Source organism: Odontomachus brunneus, unplaced genomic scaffold, assembly GCF_010583005.1.
Source record: "Odontomachus brunneus isolate Ranch 3 - 2012 unplaced genomic scaffold, Obru_v1 Obru_scaffold_039, whole genome shotgun sequence".
NCBI lineage: Eukaryota > Metazoa > Arthropoda > Insecta > Hymenoptera > Formicidae > Odontomachus > Odontomachus brunneus.
The window spans coordinates 2228341-2254420 of NW_022639489.1; the positions used below are offsets into that span (position 1 = coordinate 2228341).

The window sequence follows — 26080 nt, forward strand, 5'->3', positions numbered from 1 at the left end:
AAAAAAAAAAAAAAAAAAAAAACAATACGTCTTCCCGTACGGGCTGTGTCCGAACGAACAAAAATCTCTGCCACTCTCTATCTCTTCTCTTCGGCCGCATTTGACGCTGCTCTCACATTGTTGGTTACTTCTGTCCTTTTACTTACGTCCACGCTCACCATCGGTAAACCGACCATGGGCGCACCATGGCCGCCATGGTAACCCGATGGTAACCCGACGGTCCGGTCCGAATACGACCCCACCTACCATCGCGTACGGTGAGTTATTTTCTGTTGAAAGTGCGAGTAAGACCTACATACTATAATCTATCCTCTCTCTATCTATCTATCTATCTATCTATCTATCTATCTACTCTATTTCTGTCGGCCGTGTATGACGAACCCGCGGGAACTAAACGCCGTTCCCTACCGAATAACGCACTCGAGCGAGCCTCCCATTTGGTATCTCTCCGTAACGAGACTCGATAATTGCAACGTAAGACAACTCAGGTCGCGCCGCGCGCGTGCGCGGAGAATTGACACCGCGATCCGCATTGACGGGCAATCAAGCTCGTTGACGGCACGGCAGCCGCAGCCCCTGGAGCGAAATCGGCCGGGAGAATCCTCCTGGAGAGATTTTGGAGGGCCTCGCGCACACGTGAGGCATTGGCAAGTCGCGAAGCAGCGGCGTTAAGTTCCCCGGCCGCAGTTATCCACGATTTGAGAGAAAAAAAAAAGAACACAGAGTACAGCCGATAGGAACGTGCCTTAGCACCCAATGGTTCCCGATTAGCCGCGTTGCTCGTCGTTAGCCCTCTACTGCTACTCCACTTCGGCTCGAAACAGGCGACTGCTCAATTGTAGCATTCGTTGTAGCAGTTCCTTGCAGCTGCGCTAAGCTGCATTGTCCGCATTTGAGAAATTAAGTAGATACATACTGAACTTGGCGGGAGAAAGGAGGAAACAGAAAGATTGCGCTCTCCAAGTTTCTTGGGGTAGAATCTCACTCAAAACGTGCGAAAAGTAACAGTATTTTGACTCCAAACGATAGTGAAGATACCGCTACTCAAAATCGCAAGAGTGAGTGTTTCACTCAAGCTTACGTCTGTTAATAAACTTCAAACCTGTCCCATATGAGATTCTTCGATCTGGATTCAGATCGGATTCAGAGTTAGGTTTAAGTTTTTTATTTGAATCATACAATATACATAATCATATATATAATTGCATTTATAATCACGATTCAACTGAACAATTCACATTCAATTCTAAGATCCGTATTACACAATAGTTGTCATTCAAAACTTGTCCCATATGAGATACTCAGATTTCAGTGTAGTTGGGCTTGAGTTTTTTGCTCGAATCATGTAATATACATGATATTATATTTGTAATCACGATTCAGCTGAACAATTCACGTCTAACTCTAAGGTCAGTAGTAATAGCTGTCACTTGAAATTTGTCCTACGTGATATACTCAGATCTAAACTCAAAGTTGAATCTGAATTTTTTTGCAGTTGAAGCACACGATATATGTGATATTATATGACTTTATATGAATATTATACGAATAAGTGACATGAATAATTTCAATTTAACTTAAAAATTCACATCTAATTCTAAAATCAAATCTGAATATCTCATCTGAGGGAAGTTTCAAGTAATGACTATTAATATCGATCTTAGGGCGAATTCTGATTTCATATGCGCGAATATTTCGATAAATTACAGTGAATATCGATGCATTAGTCCACATAAGTAACTTTTTTTAAATTAATCTTAAATAACTTTCTTAAAAAACAAATTAAAAATGTGGTCTATATTTCTTATTACTAAGTTATATTATTCAAATGCTTCTCCTGAGAAAGCTTGTTATTGGTGCTTAATATACTTGGAAATTAATGTATTGATAATTTTGTAATAAAGGGACGTAGCCCAGATTTTATCTGTTTATATAAAAAATCACTTAAAGGAATGCTGAAGTCGAATTCTTTATCGACAGGACACTGACCCTTTTCTGCAAAGTTGTATTGGCTGCACAAATGTAATTACAAATGCTCTTACACAATAAATATACATGCGACAATAAATTGGAGCATTACTCAACATGACAAAATACATGACAGAAGCGATAAAAAATTTCAAATTTGACATTTCGAGTGTAAATTAACCTGTCAGATGCTGTTAGTTAAAGTAAATATTCGCCTGATACGAAAAAATATGTAGCTTGTTTTGACCACGTCAGTTTATTTCGCTCAGAAAATTTTCAAAAAACAGTGCTGTATCCTTACACCTGAATTTAGAAGCTTAAAAATATTGAAAAAGTTTGCAGAAAAATTTCTACATACGCGAATAGTTTTTTCGCTAAATCTGATACAACAAAGCAATACACACTTATATTTATTTAGATCTATGTATACAAGAATTACAAAAAGTAGTGTAATTATAGTGTAATTGTGTTAGTGATCATTGTGTCTACATCATCGACATTTTTTGAATTAGTCATTGACTCCAGCATCTCCTTAACAAATCTGTGAGCCAATCATAGGTTTATAGAATAGACTGCGCACTCTTACGGCTGATGACAAAATTGAAGGACAGAGATATGCCGCACATGTCAATTGTCATACATTATTCTAGGAAAGCGTAGTATAGGTATAAAACAAGAGAGAATGAAATACAGAAGGTAAGATAGAACATATCGCTTCTCCTCTCCTTCATTCTACTCACTGACCAAGATAATTACTGATGATGATTCATCCCTCCTGCAGTAATGCGCAGCCTATTCTCTACGTGCTTGTATGGAACTAATGCATAGATATGTTCTCTTGACGCGGTGAAGCACATCTGATTCACTCTGTGGTTTCGAGTGAAAATACTCACTCAACAATTTAGGATGGAAAATGCACTACATGAGGGAAACATCACTCGAGTTCGAGTGATCCTAGACTTCGAGTGAAATTCTACTCCAACAAATTTAGAGAGCAGTACAGTCGAGAAAGTGCAGCTATAACGAACAGATCTGGTATAGCGCGGTTGCCAGAAATAAAACGAGTGTCGACTCGACACGTCGTTGAGAAAACACGATCTCGTATGCACGCGAAAAATTCGAAATTACGATTTCTTTCTCCCGCAAAATCTGTGAATCGCATTGACAAACGTCTGAACTGGACTCGAGCCCGCGATAGCAGTCGAGGGTTAAGCGTTCGCCATTGGGTATACGATCCTTCCTATTCTCGATGGGTGATCCACGAGAGAGGAGGCATCGACGAGAACCGACGGCATAGGCGTCGCATCCGTCGTTAAAAGGACGAGAAAGCGTTCGTTCGAGGTGGTTTTCGCGGCGGCGCCTATGACAATAACAACAACGTCGAAGGCCCGTCGTTGTGAGAGATTGAGCGACACGTTCGACCTGCATTCGGAAGACCGTTCGACACACTTCGAGCCGATTTGATAGCTCGCCTGCCGGTGATTTACTGCTCGCGAGGAAGATATCGGTGATGAACACCGTGACCGATGATACGCGTGCGCTCGTTTAGAGTCAAGTTCAAGCGAGGTGAGGCAGTTTGAAGCGAGCGAGAGGCAGAAAGCGACGAGAGCGCGTCCGCCACGCCAAGTCGGTTTGAAGGGACAGTCGCGGCTTCTATAAAACTGCTTCTGGAAGGCCCGATAGAGCACTAGAGAGTAGTCTTGCGCGTGCGTTTTGAGCACAGGCTCACGAGGAAGGAAGACGAGCGGAATCAGGTCGAATTGATCGCTAGCGGAGTCGCGCCTCTACAAGTCGGTCCAATGTCCAATGATCTTTGGGAAATTTCCAACCAAGTCGAATGGCGATATTGACATTATTTTGCTGGAATAACGTCCGCGAGACGTCTACAAGTTTTCGTCGAGAGGCCGCGATGATCTCCAATTTTCTCTCTGCCGCGTTTTGACAAAATCTTCCACGGCTCTCCTTAAGGAGGTTCTAGCGATACTGTCAGTCAATATTTTATTAATAAAATCGTTTGAAATTACAAAAATAATTTTGCAACAATATTAAAGAGATGAAATTTGTAAATGTTATAAGATGGAGTCATTTCTCTTTGGTTTTAGAAGTTGTCAAATATTTTAAAAGTGACAAAATAAAAGTTGCAAGACATTTTCGTTTGATTCCAATGCCAATTGTAAAAAAAGAAATTTGATCATGAAACGTGCTCGTTATCAGTGTTGGGAATGACATGAATTTTCTCACATCTAGATAAGATTAGATACAATTACGAGATTTTATTTATCTTAGATAAGTAGACAAATAAAAAAATAAACTTATATTTTTCTTAAGTACAGATATAAACACAAGAAAGAAATTTTAATCTAACTACAAATTTTTTACATCTGAGACGAAAAATAAGTTTTACTAAAAAATTATCGTTATTTCGGGATTGGCTAATAACTAAGTTGATCAGTTACAAATTAAATTAAAAAAGTTAACAACTTTTAACCTAAGTTAATTGGATTAACTTTTAACTTAAACTGATTATTTTAAAATGCTTTAGTTTTGAGACATATAAACATTTTTTCATATAAGTTAAAATAATTCAGCAATATTAAATTTGCTGCGAGCTGCTAATAATGTAGAATAAAAAAAATAAAAAATAATACCAGCAAAGCTTTTTTCGACTCTAGTATTGTTTTCTACGGTATCCGGAATACAAAATAGTCAGTGGTTCTTTTTTTATAAAAAGCCTTTTCATTGTTTCACTTTTTCATTGTATCACATAAATTCAATTTTTTATTAAAAAGTTAATCATGCAAAAACACATACGGTGCTTTGCATAATTACTTTTTTACTTTAATAAATTAATTTAATACCTTTTAATTTAACCAAGTTAGTTATAAGCTATTAATTTTAAACTTAACTGAATTAAAGAAGAAAATTCTGCGCAATCCTGATTATCTTAAAATTTTAATTACCGTGCTTTTTATTTTCGATCAATTTAACGGGACAGATTTACTTGAAAATTTCATCTTATGCAATTAAAACAGAATAAACAGAATATACCAAAATATTTAACATTTTTTATAATAAATATCTTATCTTATTAGATAGTAGATATGAAATTTTCTCTTTTAGATATATATATATATATATATATATATATATATATATATATATATATATATATCAAATCGAGTTTGTTAACTTATATATTAGATAAACCATACTACTCTATAATCACTCAAATTTAGGTATCAGGTGACTTATTTTATACCTAGATATGTATCTAGATACGTCCCAATATTGCTCGTTATTTGACAAATAATCAATTTCATTTAATTTAAATTGGAAACGCATAGATGACACATGTTAAAATGAATAATATATAAAAATAAATATAGAAATGACATTATGAAGTTATACCTCAGATATGGCGCTGACCTATCATGTATATAATATTGCTATATGATTCCACTCATACTATATATTATGGTATATTATTAATTTCACGATATTTTATTTATTTTACTTGGAAGATCTAAATCTCACTTTAACTTGACAGTAAATTTATCTAACATATTCACGTATTTCCACCAAAATTCCAATTTTTTAAACTTCTGTCTTATATACAGATATATCAAATCAAAAGAAATTTGTTGCATTGCTTTACATACGCTTGTACAATTCAGTTTTCCAATCAAGTATCTCGGGAACGCCAAAGGTCATTGAAATGTCTGTCACACGTTATTGTATATACATTGTATATAATAGATTCATGTTAGGTTTGTTCAAGTGCTAGAACCTCCTTAATCAGCCGTTTAGCAGATCCATCTGTTGATATTTACGTGCCAGACGAATATCGTCGCAGACGACGATGAGAGAACGGACGAACGTTCCGAGAGAGATCTCGACGATCTCTCAGAAGTGCACGACGGGCCTCCGCGTGCGAAGCTCGGTGCCAGACTCGACTGCGTTTTGATAAATGTTAGCTCGGTAGACAACTGTCGCAACGGCGTGCGCTCGTTCCATCAAAAATAACACGCGGATCGCGTTACAGGCCGGTCATTGCACACGGGTCATTACGATCCGCCGTTTCCACAGTCGCCCCGCGAACTTCACTCGCGTGCATTTTCGCGCGGTTATTCTCGGTAACTTCACCGGCACAATCGCCGGATTGACATCACCGTGCGACCGCGACGTCCTCGACGAACGCGAAGAAACATTCGCTACGACTTTCAGATGATTCCGTTGTGAACAGTACCCGCATAGAAAATCTCTTGACCTAATTGATTGGGATTAATCGGGATCTAGTTGAGGTTTAGTCCACTTTCCAAAAATAATGATGGGCTCCGCTTGAAAGTAATGTTCAAACATGCGAATTCTAAGTACGCTCGGAGAAACAGACATAGTGACAACTATATACGACTTTTGTGCGTAGAATTAGAATTATAATGGTTTAATAAACTATTTTGGAGTTACTGCAGCTAAAGCAAAATGGTTACGAAAATTACATAGTCATTATATAATTCTCGTAAACATTCATTCAGCTTTTAATTATTACAAAAAAATATTTTGTTAAACTGTATATTTTGATTCTACATACAAAACTTATGTAGTGGTCATCACTGTATAGTTGTTATCATTATGTTTCTTTCTATGAGGAAAACACAAAGTGTTCCCAATATTCTTCAATTTTAGATTAGAATTCAACAAAATATACACGCAGAAAAATATCGTTCTACTGCTAAAAAAGCGATTGCTCAATTTACTTTCCTTCTTCATGCAATGATTATCTTCAACAAAGAATATGTTTCTAACAATAGTCTTAAAATGTACACATCACAAATTTGAGAGAACCACTCATTAACATACTCAAAGGAAAAATTTATTCTCTTTATAAGAATATTATAAAACTCTATCGAAAAATGTTGGTTCGTCTCTAGTAAGCAAACCGAATTTTTATTTTCCTTTATCATTCTTGATTAAAATGCTAAATTTGCCGAGAGAATTTTATAGGAAAAATTACTGAAGTTTAGAACAAATCGATATTCTATAGTAATTGACTATTCTTTTATTTTATATGTGCTGTTTATATTTCAAAAACTGAAATATCCTATTTAAAAATTTTCTATGTTTCTAACGAAATATCGTAAGACTCCAGTGATATTGATGTATATTCCTTAGCAAGATAGACTGACAATCTGCTCCTGTACTACTAGAAACATTAAAATTGAAAAAAATTTGTATGAAAAAGAATTATAATATTTGTTTCGTGTAAAATACAAATATATTTTGAATAAATTTAATACTCACGAATTAAGTTATGATAAGTTTGCGAAATATAACTTATGAGATACAAATAACATCTACTAGAATGCAGTATATATTTTTCTGTGTGTACATTAATTTTCTAAATTATTCAGTAAAATACTCGCAGTGTTTTAAGAATATTTTATATTTTTTATCTTTATTTTTTCTATCAAACTACTATAAAAATAGGATTCTCTGACACCACAAAACTGTTGTACATTGATACATTACCGATTGAAAACGAGTGCAAGTTCCTACAGTATTTCTGTTTCAATTCTACTGTGAGAAAAAATTCTTTTTTAATTTATTCGTGTGGGATATAAAGTTTTATTCGCAGAAATCAACTTTGTTTCACCGAAATAGACTTTATATTCCGCAAATAAGCTTTCAAATATTTTTACTAAGTGTAGATAGAGAATCCGTGTTTGCGACAAGAATTCCCAATCGGTATCATGGTAGGAATAACCAATTTCGGGACGAATTTGAACATTCTAATTAGAATCCGCGCTCCGCACCCGGGAAAATTTTAGTAGATTTCTATGCGGGTAATATCGCGTGCGCGAAACGGCCTGGTGTGCGTTGCACGCGCAATCAGAGTCGTCGAAGTTTTCGTAAGCCCGGCTTGAATATCGTCGTGAAATATTAACCCCCGGTAATATTGGCGTTACCGTAATCCATACGTTTATTTTCGTGCGCGTCGAGTTCGTTCCGTCGCGCGCCGAAAGCGTATCCGAATTATTGTTACATTAATCACGCTATCGCGTATGGATATACGTATATACACAGAGCCGCATAATAGCTTTGGCGCGCACGGTGTAATCAGGTTATACCCGCATTTTCTAGCCGTGCAACATTTATTTCCGGGCATTAACGCGAGAGCTATCGCGCCTACGGTGATCTCTTGGCGTGCACGGAGAGAAAAATCTAGTTGCTTTCGGCTATACTCTTTTGTGACTTTAACCACAAAAATAGTTTAAAAAATCATTGTTTTAATAAGTGTTATTAGAAAGATGGTTCTTCTAATTATTTTTCCGGTTAAAATCACAAAAAGTATAGTTGACACTGAAAGCAACTATATTTTTCTCTCAGTGTGTGCGGCGCGTATCGCTCTCGCTCTCGACTCGATAAATGATAAGTCAATAATGCGTGCGATTAGAAAATCCTAATAACCTAGTTGCATTAACGTGTAGCCCATTATGCCAGTCTGTGTGTGTGTATGTGTGTATGTGTGCGTGTGTGTGTGTGTGTGTGTATGTGTGTGCATATTTGCCGCGTCCGTCACGCGGCGTTCGATTATCGAATTTCTGCTATTTTGAGCACGGCGCGACGTAGTGACGCCGTTGCGACAAGTTACGTGTGCGTAATCGTGCGCTGACACATAAATGTATAGAGAGCAAAAGGCTTGATCTGTTGTATAAGTTAGTAGTTGACGTACGTCGTTGTATGTGCCGCATCCTCTCGTTCGTAAGCGCAGGACGTGTGTCCGATGATCCACGGGGACATGCGGTCCCGATCGAAGAGAGAGCGAGAAAACACGTGTCCCGCCGTTCTCCTTGGGACACCCGCACTGAGAGAAAAATGTAGCTGCCTTTGGCGTCAACTATACTTTTTTGAGATTTTAACCACAAAAATAATTAGAAGAATCATCTTTCAAATAACACTTGCTAACACAATAGTCCTTCTAATTATTTTTGTGGTTAAAATCACATCGTCAGTATAGCTAACGCTGAAAACAACTATAATTTTCAAAAATTTTTACTCAGTGTAGATAGAGAATCCGTGTTTGCGACAAGAATAGAATTCTCAGTGCACTGAGAGAAAATTATATTTGCTTTCGACATCAACTATACTTTTTTGTAATTTTAACCACAAAAATAATTAAAAGAACCACCTTTCTAATAACACTTACTAAAACAATAGTTCTTCTAATTATTTTTGTAATTAAAATCACATCGTCAGTATAGTTGACGCCGAAAACAACTATAATTTTCAGATATTTTTACTCAGTGTAGATAGAGAATCCGTGTTTGCGACAAGAATAAAATTCTCAGTGCACTGAGAGAAAATTATATTTGCTTTCGACATCAACTATACTTTTTTGTGATTTTAACCAGAAAAATAATTAGAAGAACCATCTTTCTAATAACACTTACTAAAACAATGGTCCTTCTAATTATTTTTATGGCTAAAATCACATCGTCAGTATAGTTGACGCCGAAAACAATTATAATTTTCTCTCAGTGTGGACACACAACGCAACAGAGATACATGGGAGAAGACTTCTCTCTTTTTCGCTTCGCGAGCACGTGATTTCAAGCGCGAGCAAAAGGAGTTTGGTTGGATTAAGTGAATTTCTGATCAAGTGTGAACAAATCAGAAATTCTTCTTGAAGTCATTAGAATTCTGCACTGAGAGAAAATCATAGTTGCTTTCGGCATCAGCTATACTCTTTTTCAGCCACAAAAATAATTAGAAAAACCATTGTTTTACTAAGTGTTATTAGAAGGATGGTTCTTCTAATTTTTGTGGTTAAAATCACAAAAAGGTATAATTGACGCCAAAAGCAACTATAATTTTCTCTCTGTATGTTTCAGTTAACGAGAGATTTGTTTCTTTTTAGCTGAACTGTCTGAACTGATGCAGACTGATTAGAATAAGTTAGAATGTAACAAATATATTTGGTTTCATTCTAACTTATTGCACAAATCTGCGTCAGTTCAGGTGCAGCTAAAAAGAACCAACTTAAGATTTCTTAAGTCTTTTCTCGGTTAACTTGAACAGAATTCCGGTAACTTCACAACCGGAGTTTTCTGGTTCGTTCATATTTCACCAGAAACTGGCTAGTCCAACCAAACTTCTCTTCCTTCCGCGAGATCGCGAGTTCTCCCGTAGTCGCCGTCGTTCGAAATTGCTCGGAGATTGTATCGGCCGCAAGATCGCGCGCTCTTCGATCGACGGCCGAACGCTAATTTTCGACGTGCTCTCGGCTCTATCGATTTCCCGCGCGACGAGAACAGGTAATTTCGACGGGTCGTTTCGCTCCGTGTGTCCGCTTCATGTGCGCGCTCAGATCCGCAAAATTCCATCCCGGCTGACAAACTCGTGGAGAATAATCTCTTTGCCCGAAAATCGCGGATATAAACTGTCCATGACGACGACGAGTTGTTTCTACGCAGAAAGAAGGACATGCTTGTTTGGAGGATATCTTTATTTTTCAAATGAGATAGCGTTAAACGAAGATGAGTTACTTGCAAGAACAGATTTTACACGATTCAACGATATTTTTATTGTTGAAAAATAATTTTCATGAATGGAGAGCACAAAATGTTAGGAACACGATTTTCATCAATGTCGAAAAAAAAATATCGTCAAAATAATTATATTGTATTTCTTATGAGACTATTATAATATTTAAATTACGACATTACTGAAATTTAAGACTTTAGAATTCTCCTAACAAACTTGTATATCATTGCTTATATATGAAACAATGATTGTTAACTTGAGTATATTAGTTTTAAGTGGATAGAGGAATAATACACATACTGAGGCATAATACACATTTAAAAACATCACATCCTCAGTAATATTTTGTACTTTCCATTAACGCAAATTATTTCTGAATAATAAGAAGATAGGTTTTTCTTCGTTGAATCGTATAATGTCTATTCTTGTAACTTATCTTTGTTTGAAATTATGCAACCTCATTTAAAAATTAACATGTAAATAAAGATATTTTCCAAACAAAAATGTTCTTTTTTCTGTGTACTTTTATCGTTTCCGCGCGCGCGCAGATTGGATTTCATAACTAGCGGAGAAGTAATCAGTAATCCGACGAAATTTTGCATTACGTGAAGTCGAACAAACGCAGAAAATTGTTCTCGAATAACATTGCATACTAATGATATCATTTGCAAAACTTGTATTGCGCGACTGGGATATACTGATACGCATATTCAGAGATAAATATACGAGTTTTATTTGTAGAATCGCAAGGCATGTAATTTATTAAACTATATACATCTATTCTACATACAAAAATCTCGTGTAGTTGTCAACTATTCAATTGCCATCATCACATTGTCTTCTTCTGAGTGCGCAGAAAAATACATACTGCATTCAAATAAATCTTATTTGTTTTGTAGAATTGTAATGTATATAGTTTATTGAATTATATATATTAATTCTACATACAAAACTCATATAGCTGTCATTTATATAATCACCATCACCATATCTTTTTCTCTGAGTGCACAGAAAAATATATATTGCAGTCAAGTAAATGTTACTTGTTTTAAGTATCTCATTAATATATCCGCAAGTTCATTACATAGAAAATCATAAGGATCAAATTTATGCACGATACATTCTGAATCCTAATAAGTTTAGCATTTCAATCAAGAATATTAAATTGAAACAAAAAACCGGTTTACTTAGGGTCGAGGCAACTTTTTCTTTGATGAACTTTTATAATATTCTTGTAAAGAGAATGAATCCTTCTTTTGAATATATGATAATAAGCTTCTCTCAAACTTGTGATAAGTATATTTTAAAATTATTATGAAGAAAATGTCTTTTGTTGAGGATAATCATTATTTAAATAGAGGAAAGTAAAATCGCTTTTCTCAGCAGTAGAATGATATTTCCCCGTATATACCGAATCTAAATTTATATATAACAGCAGTAAATGGGCAGATATGTTTTATAACTTGATAATATCTATACGCGTACAAAAAAATATCAGAAAAATAAAAAATTATCCCATACTGATTTTATTTTCGATGCTGTAACTTTGCGTTTCTTTTTACGCCGGTGTGAGAATAAATTTTGTCTTATTTTAGCAATAACTATTGTGTAGTATGTAATACATAAAAAAGAAAAGTTTAGATTAAAAAATCTAATTTCTCGTGAAATATAAACGAACCAGAAATTTCGATTGAAGTTACCAGAATTCTATTGAAGTCAACAAAATGTGTGGTTAACTTGAACTCTGGTAACTTAAACTAGAATTTTCTGTTTCGTTCATATTTCATTAGAAATTTGGTCAATCCAACTAAACGTTTCTTTCTTTGTATTACAAAGACGGAATATTCGCATCTATCGATCGCGTTGCATTGCTTGTGATCATTTGCAAAGGATTTATTGTACAAATTTATTGAATTGTCTTTTGGCTGAAAGAAAATTTCTGGTTCTTATGAGTCATATTCGATTCTAAGAACAAGATATTTTGTTTCCTACGATCAAAACGCGTTTGATTTGTTCACTATCAGATTAATTCGACCTAACTTTCTTCTCCATCGAGTATTAGAGCAATGTATGACATATGCAAAAGATGGAATTCAGTATGGGAATTTTCTTCACGCGCGTTTCGAAGTTATTAGAAAAGTTTCATACTTCATGAAAAACATTATTTTTGTGTGCACAATTTTAATCTTTGCTCCCTAAATTTCCCATATACGGGAAAAGAAGCTTGACTAAACTAAGCAAATTTCTGGTAAAATATGAATGAGTTTCAAAATTCTGGTTGAAATTACCAAAATCCTATATTGTATCAAAGCAAACAAAGAATAAAGCCAACTGCTGATCTTAATGGCGAAAGTAACAAATTAATAAAAGCTTGTGATACATTTATTTAAGTACAAAAGTTCAGACGTTTCCGTCCCAGTTTCAGACCCTCTTTAATGATAATTACAAAATATAGTTACAAAAAATTCGCATAAATCGCAATAGAAGAACTTGTAAATCACGTAACAGCAAACCAAGTCAAGCAAAGGTAATATTGAATATAATAGGTTGACTGCGGCCCTTAATAAGAAAAATTTTTAATAAAAATTACTATTTGTTGCCAAAAAAGGTAAAAAAGTTTCTGGTTAACTTGCACACAGAATTCTGATAATTCCAAGTGGGATTTTCTAGTTCATTCAGCAGAAACTGATCCAATCCATCTTTTCCGAGTGCTCTCTTCAATTGTTTTCCACATTAGAAGTATATCTTAGTCTCGCAAAACTACTGTTGTCACTGAGGAATATTCGTATCTTCGAGAAGAATTGTCTGCGTGCACACACCCGATGCGCGCTCTCGCCGATATCGCGAATTAAATAATTCCCGATAAACCGGGCGGTGGGATAATCGCCGGTGGTCGGCGATTAATTATAGACAGCGCCCGGTTTCCGATCGACCTCGACGCGATGTGTGTAATCTTAGCGCGACGCGGCGACCAGCTCGATGCCGTTTATTCGGGGCGCATCTCGCTGATTAACGATTCACGATCCGTCAACAGCAGCGAGCGGAATTCGGAGCTCCCGTGATCTCCCCGTCTCGCCGGTGATCCCCCTTATTGACGCGTATCGATCTATCGCGTCGCCGGCCCGGCCGCAGTTTCCGAAAACGAAGTACCCGTCGCACGGTCAAAGAGATTCGCAAACGACGGCGAAGATTGAAATTTCGCGCGCGGCCCTCCGCGAGCGCGCCGCTGACAAATCGCGCGATACGTCATCGTGACAGCGGCCTAAGGACCGCGGATCCGGGCTGTAAATCATTCGAGGATCGGAACCGCGCGCGCGCGCGGAACGACACTTCGACGATGTGTTTCGTCGACGCGGGCGAAACGATATTTTCGGTACGAACTCTTTCTTCACGCCGCCGTCACGTCGTCGCTCGACTTAAGGGGATGCTGGTCGCCGACACAATGCCGCTTTCGTACGTGGCTCGCACGAAAAGCACGTCGTCTAATACAGAGACGGCGCACCAAATCTTTATTACCGTATTTCAAAACCATCTTAGTTTAAAGGGTTAGACCAATATAACGCTCTGATAAAAAGCGTATTTTCGGGAATTAATTGTGCAAAAATGGATCAACGACATTTGACTTAAAACATTATGTATTAATCAAATAGCTATTAAACTTCACATTATTATTTTTGTTATTTAGAAAAACCTAGAAATAAATGTACAGCATGTGGCCGAATTCACCACTGCAAAAAATATCGCTGCAATTGGCGGGAATCACTGCAATAGCGTTCCAGTGACGTGGGATCAAAAAACTAAAAAGTTTTTTAAATAATATGCTCTTATATATATATAGTTGAAGGATGAACCTAGAAATTTTAGAAAAGCACTAAACTTAATATCTTTTTTAATAGTGCAAAATAAAAAGATGCAAAATTTAGATATTCAATTTTTAAACAGCTATTGTTTCTGCAATTTTCGTCCCGCAGCTTAAAATTTAGATTCATCCTCCAATTGCGAGCATATTATTTAAAAAGCTTTTTGGTTTCTTGATCTTTTTTTTTCAAGTTATTAGAACGGGCGTTATTTTTTTCGCCAATCTCAGCGATATTTTTTACAGTCGTGACTTCGGCCACACATTGTGGTATACATATTTATTTACAGGTTTTTCTAAATAACAAAAATAGTAATATAAAGTTTAATAGTTAATCAAGTTTAAAATAATAAGTTTAACAAAGTTTAATAAGTACTTAATTAATATACAATGTTTCAAAATATTTGGTTAATACATTTTCGCAAAATTAATTCCCAAAAATACGCTTTTTTTTAAAGCATTACATTGGCCTGACTCCTTAATATATGACAGCATAAAATGATTAGCCTTTAACAGTGAACTTCGCGAGCGATAAGTCCCACATTTAGTCACACCAGTCAAGACTGGGCTGAACATTTTCATAATTTTTCGCATCTTTTAATATTTTAGTTTTACTGCAATCTGAAGAACTTTTAGCATCAATTTATGACCATCGATGAAACCTGAGTCTTCACTCCAAAAATGAGGAAACAGTCAAACCAAATGCACGAAGAAACTCGAAGCGTTCACTTTGACTTGCTGTCAAACAAAAACTAATCGATTACTAATAGATACTCTATACTGTCATACTTGATCTAATAAAAGATGGTTTCAAAATATAGTAATAAAAATTTGGTCAAATTCGTGCTATCTCTGTAGTAGACTATGTACTTTTCAGAAGATCCATGCACTTTCTCTATTTAGTTGTGTAGAACTACATATGCTTATATAAATTGAAAGTATAAATGTCAACGTATGGTGAAGTACTCTTATATAAAAGACAAAAAATTACGTTAATAAAAATTTTATTATGTAATATTATGTAATATTTTATTTATTATGTAATAGACAGTTCTCCGCCATATATATTCGTTGACATCTCCTTTTGCTCTGTACAAGCATTTGCAGTTCTATTTAATCAAATAGAAAAATCGTGCAAATATTAGTACGAAACCAGCATCATGTCGGGATATCCAGTAGAGTAAACTTTGATATGATATCCATACGGAAAAGATGGCCATATTTTCCCTAATAATTGCTAAATAGTACGTTTTAGCACGCACATAAACTACTATAAATGATTATCTTTGAGAATGACTACAAAAGCGCAGTATTTTAGCAATTATTGAAGAAATTACAACCTGTGGCTATCTTTTCCGTACGGCCATCATACTCGAGTTTACCTTATACTCTTAAAATCGTGGACAGACCAAATTTTTCGCAAACATCGTCGATAGGTCGCATAGAAAATCTCTCAGAATCCAATTCGTTCGATTTTCCAAAGTAATTAAGCGATTCTAAGTGACAGATCCCAAAGTTTTCCCGATATTCTTTCTTTCTGGTTTTTATTCTGTTGTAACAGAATTCAATAAAATATAGGTCAACTTGCCAAATAACGTCATTATTAAAATACAAAAAAGATTTCAAAAATATCTCCTCTTTTCATGTTTATTTTAATGAATACAGTAGTTTATATGAAAATGCGGTTCTCTGTTTGATACCATAAAAGCACGCCAACATTACAATTCGGCTGAAAAGAAACACCAGTTTCCACAGTTTTTCCATCAACGAGGTAGTTACTAAATATCATTAGTCTTGGCGAAATTTTTGTAAAATCAAAGGAACTTCGAGGAACTCGGAGGTGAAGAAGGATAACATATCGACCATTCTTAGTTATTTCATATAAACGGATATTCAGTATATATAAGGTTACCAGACGTCCCGATTTTTCACCCTTTGTCCCGAATTTTTCCTAGTGCTATTCAGGACACCGATTTGTCATCATTTTCAATGATTGTCAAGTAATTTTCAGATCTTTTTACCCCTTTCCCCCGCCCCTCGCTTCACACATTTATAAAGTGTCCCGAATTCAGGGCTGGGAAATCTGGTCACATATACCGCGAGGAGAAACCAGAAGATTACTTACAAATGTTGTCTTCACGATCGCCCCGGCGATCGCACATCGCTATTTTCGACATTCCCGAGACTTATTAACGCGCGAGACTCACTTTCGACGGGTTAAAGACGCATAAAATACGGAGCGATGTCGATTGATGTGTCCACGGCGGTTACTCAATGCAGAAAGATCGAGAATCAAGATGGCCGCGCGATTATTGAATCGCGCTGAAAATATACGCCAATATATGAACGGCGCCGCGGCCGAAAAGAACGCGCTCTGTGAAATACTTCTCTCTTCGCATTTCTTTTCCTAACAAGTTGATGCAACCGCCCGAATATTCCGCATCTCTCTCTCTTTCTCTCTGATTGTCATCGCATTTCTAATTCTCGTTCAATAAATCCGATGATCGCCCGATTCTATTGCTACTTGAGCGAGTCGATGTTATTAGCAAATGTAAGGGACGTCGCGACAAGTACCGGCCGCATACACCGCGAAGAGAAACGAGAAGATTACTTACAAATCACGTCTTCACGATACGCCCCGGCGATCGCACATCGCTATTCTCGACACTCCCGAGACTTATTAACGCGCGAGACTCACTTTCGACGGATAAAAGACGTGAGAAACGCGGAGCGATGTGGATCGATGCGTGCCCATGGCTGCTGCTTGGCGCGAAAAGATCGAGCGTTTCGCGCGATTCATTACCAACGCCTAGATTGAATAATCACGATGACAACCTCGTAATGCGAAACGAACGCGATTGGTCTAGAGCGGTTAGTAACTCGAGCAAGTAGTTAAGGCGTCCGCCGTACAGATCGCGTCGTTGTAGACGCGCGACTTCGTTTGCATCACTGACGCGTTCACGTTCATGCACTTTTGGCATTTTCGGCGCGCTAATGAACTTTTGGTGTACGTAATTGGCAGCGTGCGCGTCTGCGATCTTTTTTATGCCGAGCAATTGCCATAGACACAACGCTCCGTATTCCATACGTCTTTCGCTTGTGTCCTGTGAGTCTCCTACGGAAATAAGTATTAGAGTGTCGAAAACGACGACGTGCAGTCGTCAGGACATATCGTAAATACATTATTACGGAGTAATCTCCTTCCTTCTCGACACATAAGCTAAGGTGACCAGATGTCCCGATTTTTCACCCTTTGTCCCGAATTTTTTCGAGTGCTATTCGGGACATCGATTTGTCATCATTTTTAATGATTATCAAATAATTTTTGGATCTTTTTATTCCCCTTCCTCCACCTCCCGCTTCACACATTTATGAAGTGTCCCGAATTCAGGACTGGAAAATCACCTTAAATATATAATGTATTAATTTTATAATTTACAACTACTTCAATGTTTTATCGTTACGGACTTATAATGCAGTATATTATATATTTTTATGAAACTGCATTTCTGATTTTACGCAAATTTATACGTTCATTTTTATAAATAATACTCCTATAATAATGGAAATTATAATAATTCTAGTATAAAAGAAAGAATATTTCTACAAATATTTTCTACAAAATTTTACACAAATGTATCGACTAATTTGCCGAAGAAAGTTTATTAAATAACGAAATTTTACGTCAAATCCCATAAGGCTAATGATCTTTAGTATTATCTCATCGGTGATATTTCTGTAATATTTCAATTCTAAACAGAAAACCCATGTTTAAAGTAAAAACAGGATCCCTAATTGATATCGTAGTGTGATAAGCAATTTTGGGACAAAGAATGCCCACAGACGTTTTGTCTCTAATTTTGAAGTCCTCAATAATGACATTTTTTGCATATGATTAAAACTCACGTTGAGTCAATTCCAAAAATATAATTCTCTAATCTGAGCCTCTTACCGTTTTCAAGAAAAATAGCCCAGAAAAGTCTCAATTTCAACGGATGACGCCATGTAAACAAAGACAAGTATCAGCTAGCGTTGTTCGTCCTTTGTGAACGTCATAAATCTGTCCTTAAAAGACGCCCCTCACTTTGAACGTGAAGGTACTATCAGATTAAAATCACGTAGAATTTAAACCTTTATTAAATCTTTATTAAATTTAAACCTTTATTTAAATCTTTTATCAGCTATTTTCTTTCTTCTTTTTTTATTAGGACTTTTGGACCATTTTTTTCAAGCAAGAGAATAGTAAGAAACTGAGATTAGATAGTTACATACTTGGAATTGACTTGACGTGAGCTTTAATTTGCGTCAACTTTAATCGTCTTGCCAAAATATTGTTAAAAATTATTACAGAAAATTGTTAAAAACTATCAAAAATCCCAAAAACCGTCCTCTTTGGGCATTGTAATCGGGATCTATGTTCTGTATCTGGGAAAATCTTGGGAAACATTTCTATGCGGGGAATGTGAAATTTTACGCGACAAGAAATCGCCTTCGCGAAAACGGACGAACGCGAAACGACCGCCGCGTGTAGAAGCGCTGCGCCAGAGAATGACATCTCTCCGACGAGAGCTACATCGAAGCTGCTTCCACGAAGTTCTCTCTTTCTTTCTCACCTTACTTTTGTTTTTTTTTTTTAACAAACTCTCCTTTTCTTTAACGCGATTATCTACATGTGCGCTATCTTAGCCTGTGCTCCGACGAGAAGTGGGCAAATGCAAAATGCCTCCCTCTTCCGCGCTTCCTCGTTAACGGAAGATCTTTAGCGACGCCACACGAGCGTATTACTCCTCGTTAAGGTATCGTGTACAATCGATCGAGCGGCGAGCTCGGCTGCTCGGCGTCAATAAGACGAGCGAACGAATAAGCCGACGGCTCGGTGCAAATGAGTTGCCACTCCGAACGCGCAGCTTTGCTTTCTTCCCCTTGTGTTTCTTCTCTTTCTTTTTTGTTTTTTTTTTACTTCTTTCTCTTTTCACGGGGAGCGAATCTTCCGATGTGAGTGACGTCCGTTCACCGGGAATGCGCGAGATTAAAGAGCGATCACGTTGAAACGACGGCGAGCCCGGGGCGACTATAAACCGAAAAGAGGATATTAAAAAATAGACCTCTTTCAATTCCCACTGACGACAACTTTACTAATTATTGGAAATTATTTCTGGGAAACAGTTTTCTATTCCTCTAGAAAACAAAACAATTGTTTGTCCATCAGGACCGGAAAATTAATGAAAATCAAGATTTACTGTCGATTTTTGAAATAGTCATATGGAGTATTTCTTAAGCTTTGTACCTTCGACATGTCTTTAAAATAAAATCGATTGCACATTTATGTGTTGAAAGGCACGTAGTAAATGTAGAGAATTTGATTTTTTGGTTCATATATGATGACTCACTGAGAAAAAAAATATCTAAAAAATAATAAATATGTATTTATTCGGTGTGAGTACTAATATCGTATTTATTTAAATCTAAATTATTTAAATAAAATAAACAATTGCTTTTCTCAAAAAGTTTTGAGAAAATGTATATGTATTTTCCTATTTAAAAATTTTATTAGTATAAGTAAATATTTTATTAATTACTAAATAAATGTTTTTATTTCTTAAACATTTTTTCCTTTAGTATATATATATATATATATATATATATATATATATATATATATATGTGTGTGTGTGTGTTACATAAATATATAAGTAATTATAAAAAATGTGTTTGTGCGAACAAAAGTAATGGGTTTCTTGACTTTTTCTTTTTTTCTCAAAGTATTTCAAGCAAAGAATTTGTTAGGTAAAGACTAAAAAATGTACATGGTAAGTTTTTCGAATCCTTCTGCACAACAAACATTGTGTAAGCCAGAAGAACAAACTTCTCTATATTTACCACATACCTCTCAAAACATAATTGTGCAATTGATTTTATTTTAACACGGGAAAAATAACTCCGTTAGCGTAATTGAATTTTCTATTATCTGAGAGCCAGATGGAAAACCCGGTTGTGAGAACAGAAAGATTCCTCTAAGAGGCTCCTACTCAGCCAATTGCTCTCGGTTACTTCAACCGAGTTTTAATGCAGCTGAATGTCAGACAGATGTCGCAATAACAGAGATATTATTTCTTGTCAGCGAGTTTTTCGTCTGGCTGCCATTCAATTGCACGAGTTGACATATCTTTTCCGTGAAAGAGACGTATCAAGGGTACAAAGCTTTAAAACACACTTCACATAACTATTTCAGCAATAAATCTCGATTTTTATAATTTTTCCCGAATCCGGTGAACAAATACACGGACAAAAACAATTCTGTTGGTGTCACCAGATTTTCTGTGACTTGAAGACCAGATGGAAAATTCGGAAATAAAAAGATTCCTGTAAGAGGCTTCTATTCAGCCAATTTCTCTCGGTTATCTCAACCAAGTTTTAATACAGCTGAATGTCAAACAGATGTCGCAATAACAGAAATATTATTTCTTGTCAGCGAGTTTTTCGTCTGGCTGCCACTCAATTGCACGAGTTGATATGTCTTTTCCGTGAAAGAGACATATCAAGGGTACAAACCTTTAAAAAACATTTCATATGGCTATTTCAGCAATCAACAATAAATCTCGATTTTCATAATTTTTCCCGGACCAGGTGAACAATTACATGGATAAAAATACTAACACCATTAGTGCGACTGAATTTTCTATTACTTGGGGTTCAGATAAAAAATTCGGTTGTAAGAATAGAAAGATTTCTCTGCAGGATGTTCCTACCAAGCCAATCACTCTCACTTGTCTCCAGCGGGTTTTAATGCAGCTGAATGTTCGATCGAATATTTGTCAGTCACAGCAACAGAGATATTGTTTCAGCGAGTTGTTCGTCCAGTTCCCATTCAGTTAGCCGAACTGAAATTTGTTTCCCGTGCAATTGTTAACTCCTGGAAGATCCCAGAAACAAAGTCTCCATTGATTAGTTAAGGTTACGTCAGTGGACCAGAGAAGGCATATTTTTGATATGCTCCTTTCATCGCGTCGACTCCACCGCGACGAAATCTCGACGGCGAATTAGCGACGTAGCGACGGGATTGAATTCGAGTCGAGCCTCGGAGTCTCGACGAGTCTGAGTCGCTTCGACACGACACAGCGCAAACGAGAATAACCCTCTCGCTCACCGGCGTCGCAACCTCTTTGCACCCAGCCACTCGAGGTAGCAAGCGAAATGCCAAGGGGAAGTTGGTAACGAATAAAGTTTGTAGTGACCGATGGTGCGTACGTTTCGCGCTTATCCAGCATGTGCATGGCTCTTTTCTCTCGCAGCGAGTTTGCGCTATATTACTTGATATGCGCGTAAGTACACGACCACACAATATATAATATGCCTTTATGAGAAATTTATACACTCTGTATATATTTATATATATACATACACGCACGTTTACGCAGCTTTTAGTGCACTCGCGTTCGCAACTCTTGCGTTCTCTCTCTCTCTCCCTTAATTTCGATTCCTTATTCTTGAATTCAAAAATGAATCACGAATCCGCAAATAACGCTTTAAGGAGACTAGAGGGTCAGATTGCCTGAAAATCGTGCTTGTTTTTCATGGTTTTTTATGACGAACTGAATGAATATGCGAAAGTGTTATTTTGGTGTGTATTTATGCAACATATAAAGAGAAGAAAAATATAATTTTGATGAACAAATACTCAATATAAGTGTATGGTTCATGCAGTTAAAATATATTTCTGTTTTTTTTTCAAGGTCGTCATTTTGCAGTAATATCTTGACTTTCCGTGATTCAATTAAGCTGAATTTTAGGTAGAAAATTTCCGTAAGCTTGTCATTATCGGGTGAAAATCACTAACAAACTCATGAAAATATTTAATTTTGAAATATTAATTTTATTACTATAAGAGAACTGAAAATTTTAATAATATTCCATTAAGATATTTGCAATTTTGTTAACTTTTACTCAATTTCTATTATAGTGGTTCACCCGATAACGACAAGCTTACGGGAATTTTCTACCTAAAATTCAGTTTAATTGAACCGAGAATCAAGATATTATTGCAAAATGACGACCTTGAAAAGAGAAACGAAATTTAACGAATTTTAACTGCATGTACCATATATTTATATTGATTAGTATTTGATCATCAAAATTATATTTTTCTTCTCTTTATATGTTGTATAAATACACGTCAAAATAATACTTTCGCATATTCATTCAGTTTGTCATAAAAAATTGTGAAAAATAAGCACGATGTTCAAGCAATCTGACCGTCCAGTTCCCTTAAAGAGAAGGAGAGAGGGAGAGAAAAAGCACGTATATATCTCTTGCGAACGTGACGAATCGCGCGCAATTTCTTTCGTTTTTCTGTCTTCTCTTTTTTATTTATTATTGTTGACCGCTTATACGCACTCGCCCGCGACGTGCACGGACTTCTTTGCCTGCAACTTGGCGTTGTTGTCTTGGCGTGACCCGATGAGAATAACGAGTGATTATTAATAACGTAATGAGCCCCGGTAAGCTCTGTGGTATGAATAACGTAGTGATGGTTAACGTACGGCGGAAATCATCGCAGGTGATTTGCGCTCGCGACGACGATGTGGCGCGAACACCAAGCGTAACTGAAATCTAAGTCGGTCTATAAACATATTTATCGAGAAGAGGTTCTGGACTTTAGACTGCCAAAGAACAGGAGGTTCTTGCCAATCTCCTTCTAAAAGAAACAAATAGAGATGTCAATATAGTATTGTACTTTTGATCGTACTATTTATCGCTGCTTTGTGCTTGAAGGAATCAGAAGAAAATGAAATTCCGTCCAGGTTTTATGTGCTGACGAGCCAGACACCTGTCGGACAACATCACGGCTCGTATAATAATCGAAAACAAATGAGACAAAAAATTTGAAATATACACTGAATTTACTGAAGCATAATTTTAAATCTTTTGGCAAATTTACAAAAAATTAATACTTTTCTCTGGACACTAAATAAAATAGAAAGAGAGAGGAGAATATGACTTCAAAGTGCCGGCGCTTTATTAAATTCCGACTTTTATTTTCTCATCTCATTCTTTCAGATTATTTTTACGAGCTGCAAAATATTTTTATAATAAAGATAAATATTTTTAAAATAATAATAAATAGCATGTTCAAAATCCTATATTGATATCTTCACTTTTTTTGGGGAAAAAATTTGCGGAAACCTATTTTTTTGGCCATCCAAACCAGAATTTTTTCTTAATATCCTTCCATCGTGTAAAATGAAATTTACGAAGGATATTAATGTCCTTGTGCCATTTGTTCATTTCTTGTTCAGTTCAATTCTTGATCGACGAACAATGTCGATCGATTTCGCCACGTCGATCGTCGCTCGACGATCTAGACGCGAATCAAACGTCATTATCATTCAGATATCACAAGGCGTGTCTCTCGTACTTATAGGTGCAGCAGCTAATCTACGTAAGGAAGTAATCCGTAACAAGATTAGAGCCATTGGCAAAATGGCGCGTGTCTTCTCCGTCCTGAGGTCAGTGAACGATAACATTGCATCCCGCCGAGAGAGCTCTCTTAATGAAACGCATGAGAACTGACCTTATAATCACACGGCGGGTTTTCTTTTCGCAGAGAGGAGAGCGAGAGCGTGCTGCAGCTGAAGGGCTTGACGCCGACTGGAGCTCTGCCGCTTGGTGCATTATCCGGCGGCAAGACTTCCCTGAAAAATGGTGAGAAATCGTATGAGAGCCGATCGCGGCAGTTGACGCGTGAAACACACTTATATAAACGTCGCCATTGTAAAGCCGTGATCTAATTTCGAACTTGGGAAAGACGCGAAAGACGAATTTTCATTGTTTGCGGAACGACGGCGTCCTATAATGATATGATATTCGGAAGAAAATTGAATCTTCGCCGAGCCCTCCTACAATCTCCTACATTTCTCTTCTTTCCTCTTTACTCTCTGCTCTTCCACCCCCGTCAGCTCTGCAAGGCTTCTCGCCGAACCACAAAATCACCACGTTCGCCGAGGCCAAGGACTTAGACGCCATAAACGAAAGAATGCCACCGAGGAAGGACGCGCCGCCCACGCCGGTGAACGAGGAGAAGCCTGTGACAAAGCCGCCGACTCCTGTGGGAGACAAGCGGGACCACAATACGCCGCAACCGCAATCGTGAGCCCCACACTTGTCCAGTCAAGGTACGCGCCACTCCCGCGGGTCTTCCTCGCGAGAGAGAAAGAGACGGAAAAGCAGCGTCCGCTGCGCTGAAAAGAAGTCTTGCAAAATTAACAGTTAGGGACGACCGAGGCTAGATGCCCTATATTTTGGAATTTACAACTTTATCAAACTAATTATTACGACTGACTGTATAAACATGATAGAAGCAACCTTCTCCTACGTATTAATGCCCGCCATGACCTTGTTAACTGTATATTTTGTTTTGTAATAACTAAAATACAAACATGCAGCAACATAGTCATCTCGCCCTGGTACTGGGGGTTCAGTTGCTTAGTAGCGCAGGGTAAGAAGGCACGTATAAAATATGTATCCCAATTAGTAGTTCCAAAGTCACCTCGAGAGGTCTCCACAACCCTCCTGCTGGCCTTTAAATATGAGCCAACTTTACCTTGTCCGCTTATATGTTCTATTTCAATTATTTTTTATGAGGGAAAATTGCATTTATTATCAAAAACAATATATCATACACTTGCGAGGAATTTCAGATGATAACACATCGTTTAATTTTGTTCAATCACGATAAAGATTAATAAAAAATTTCGGGATTCGAAAATTTACTTTGGTATTACCAAATCAGTTTTTTCTATTTCCTAACTGTAATATTATTCCGATTTTAATAAAACGCAGGGAAAAATATTTATGTTCTAAGAGAACCATTTCGCGTTTTTATATCCACTATTCCTCTCAAAATAAATACTAATACTAAAAAAATATTAAATGCTAAAAAAAGCAACATACTCCTAAGATCCTAGTCTCCTTTATATTTGATTAACAAATATATTTAGTTGAGTGATTCAGTTGTATGCTCAAATTTTCATGGTATAATATTATACGCTATTTCGAGCACGTCGCAGTGAGCTGGGTGAAAAGATCGGAGGAAAAGAGCGCATGTTTCAGCGTCTGACGAGAATTGCGCGCGTCACAACGAGAATTGGTCACAACTCCCGCTGTTTTTCAGATGGCGTGGACGGGTCCTAAAGACCCCCGGCGCTATCGCCGCCGCCACCGAACATTGCGAAACCATTACTCGTCTCTTCCCCTGGCTGATACAACTAATGCGCTGTTCATCAGGAGTCAGGAAAAGCCACCGCCGTAGCAAGAGAGGAAGATCAGGAGCGAACGGACGGACGGGAGCGAAGCGCGATTTTTCGTCGTCGATTCAACATTTTTCCAATGCCGAGCGTGATCAGTCACCCTTGGATGCGCGCGTGGAGCAAGAAGAGAGTCGAAGAAAAGGAGCTGCGCATGATCGAAATATATATATACGATAACATATACAACACACATACATACACACACATATACACACACGTCCAACCGGGCGCGTTTTAGCGGGACTCCTCTCCTCCGAGGATCTGCCTCCGTTTCTGTTCGCATGCACTTTCGCGAACAGAGCAAAAACAACGTTTAGCGCCTCCCTTCTGCGATGAGCCGCGCGCGTCCTCCGATCTCTCTCTCTCTCTCTCTCTCTCTCTCTCTCTCTCTCTCTCTCTCTCTCTTTCT

The 26080-nt window shown here is 37.1% G+C and overlaps 1 protein-coding gene across 5 annotated transcripts in view; it reads left to right on the top strand.

Annotated features, from left to right (window-relative positions):
* Window positions 1-26074, top strand: part of LOC116844145 (serine/threonine-protein phosphatase 2B catalytic subunit 2-like) — a 299053-nt gene extending 272979 nt beyond the window's left edge. For 4 of the 5 annotated variants that reach the window (XM_032815314.1, XM_032815310.1, XM_032815311.1 and 1 more), the window contains 4 exons: window positions 23787-23871; window positions 23970-24067; window positions 24322-24537; window positions 25536-26074. In XM_032815314.1, coding sequence (XP_032671205.1) covers window positions 23787-23871; window positions 23970-24067; window positions 24322-24515 — 377 coding nt within the window. In that variant the 3' untranslated portion in view covers window positions 24516-24537; window positions 25536-26074. The remainder of the gene's footprint in view (window positions 1-23786; window positions 23872-23969; window positions 24068-24321; window positions 24538-25535) is intronic. The other variant, XM_032815313.1, reaches the window with a different exon arrangement.
* Window positions 26075-26080: the final 6 nt, after the last annotated feature.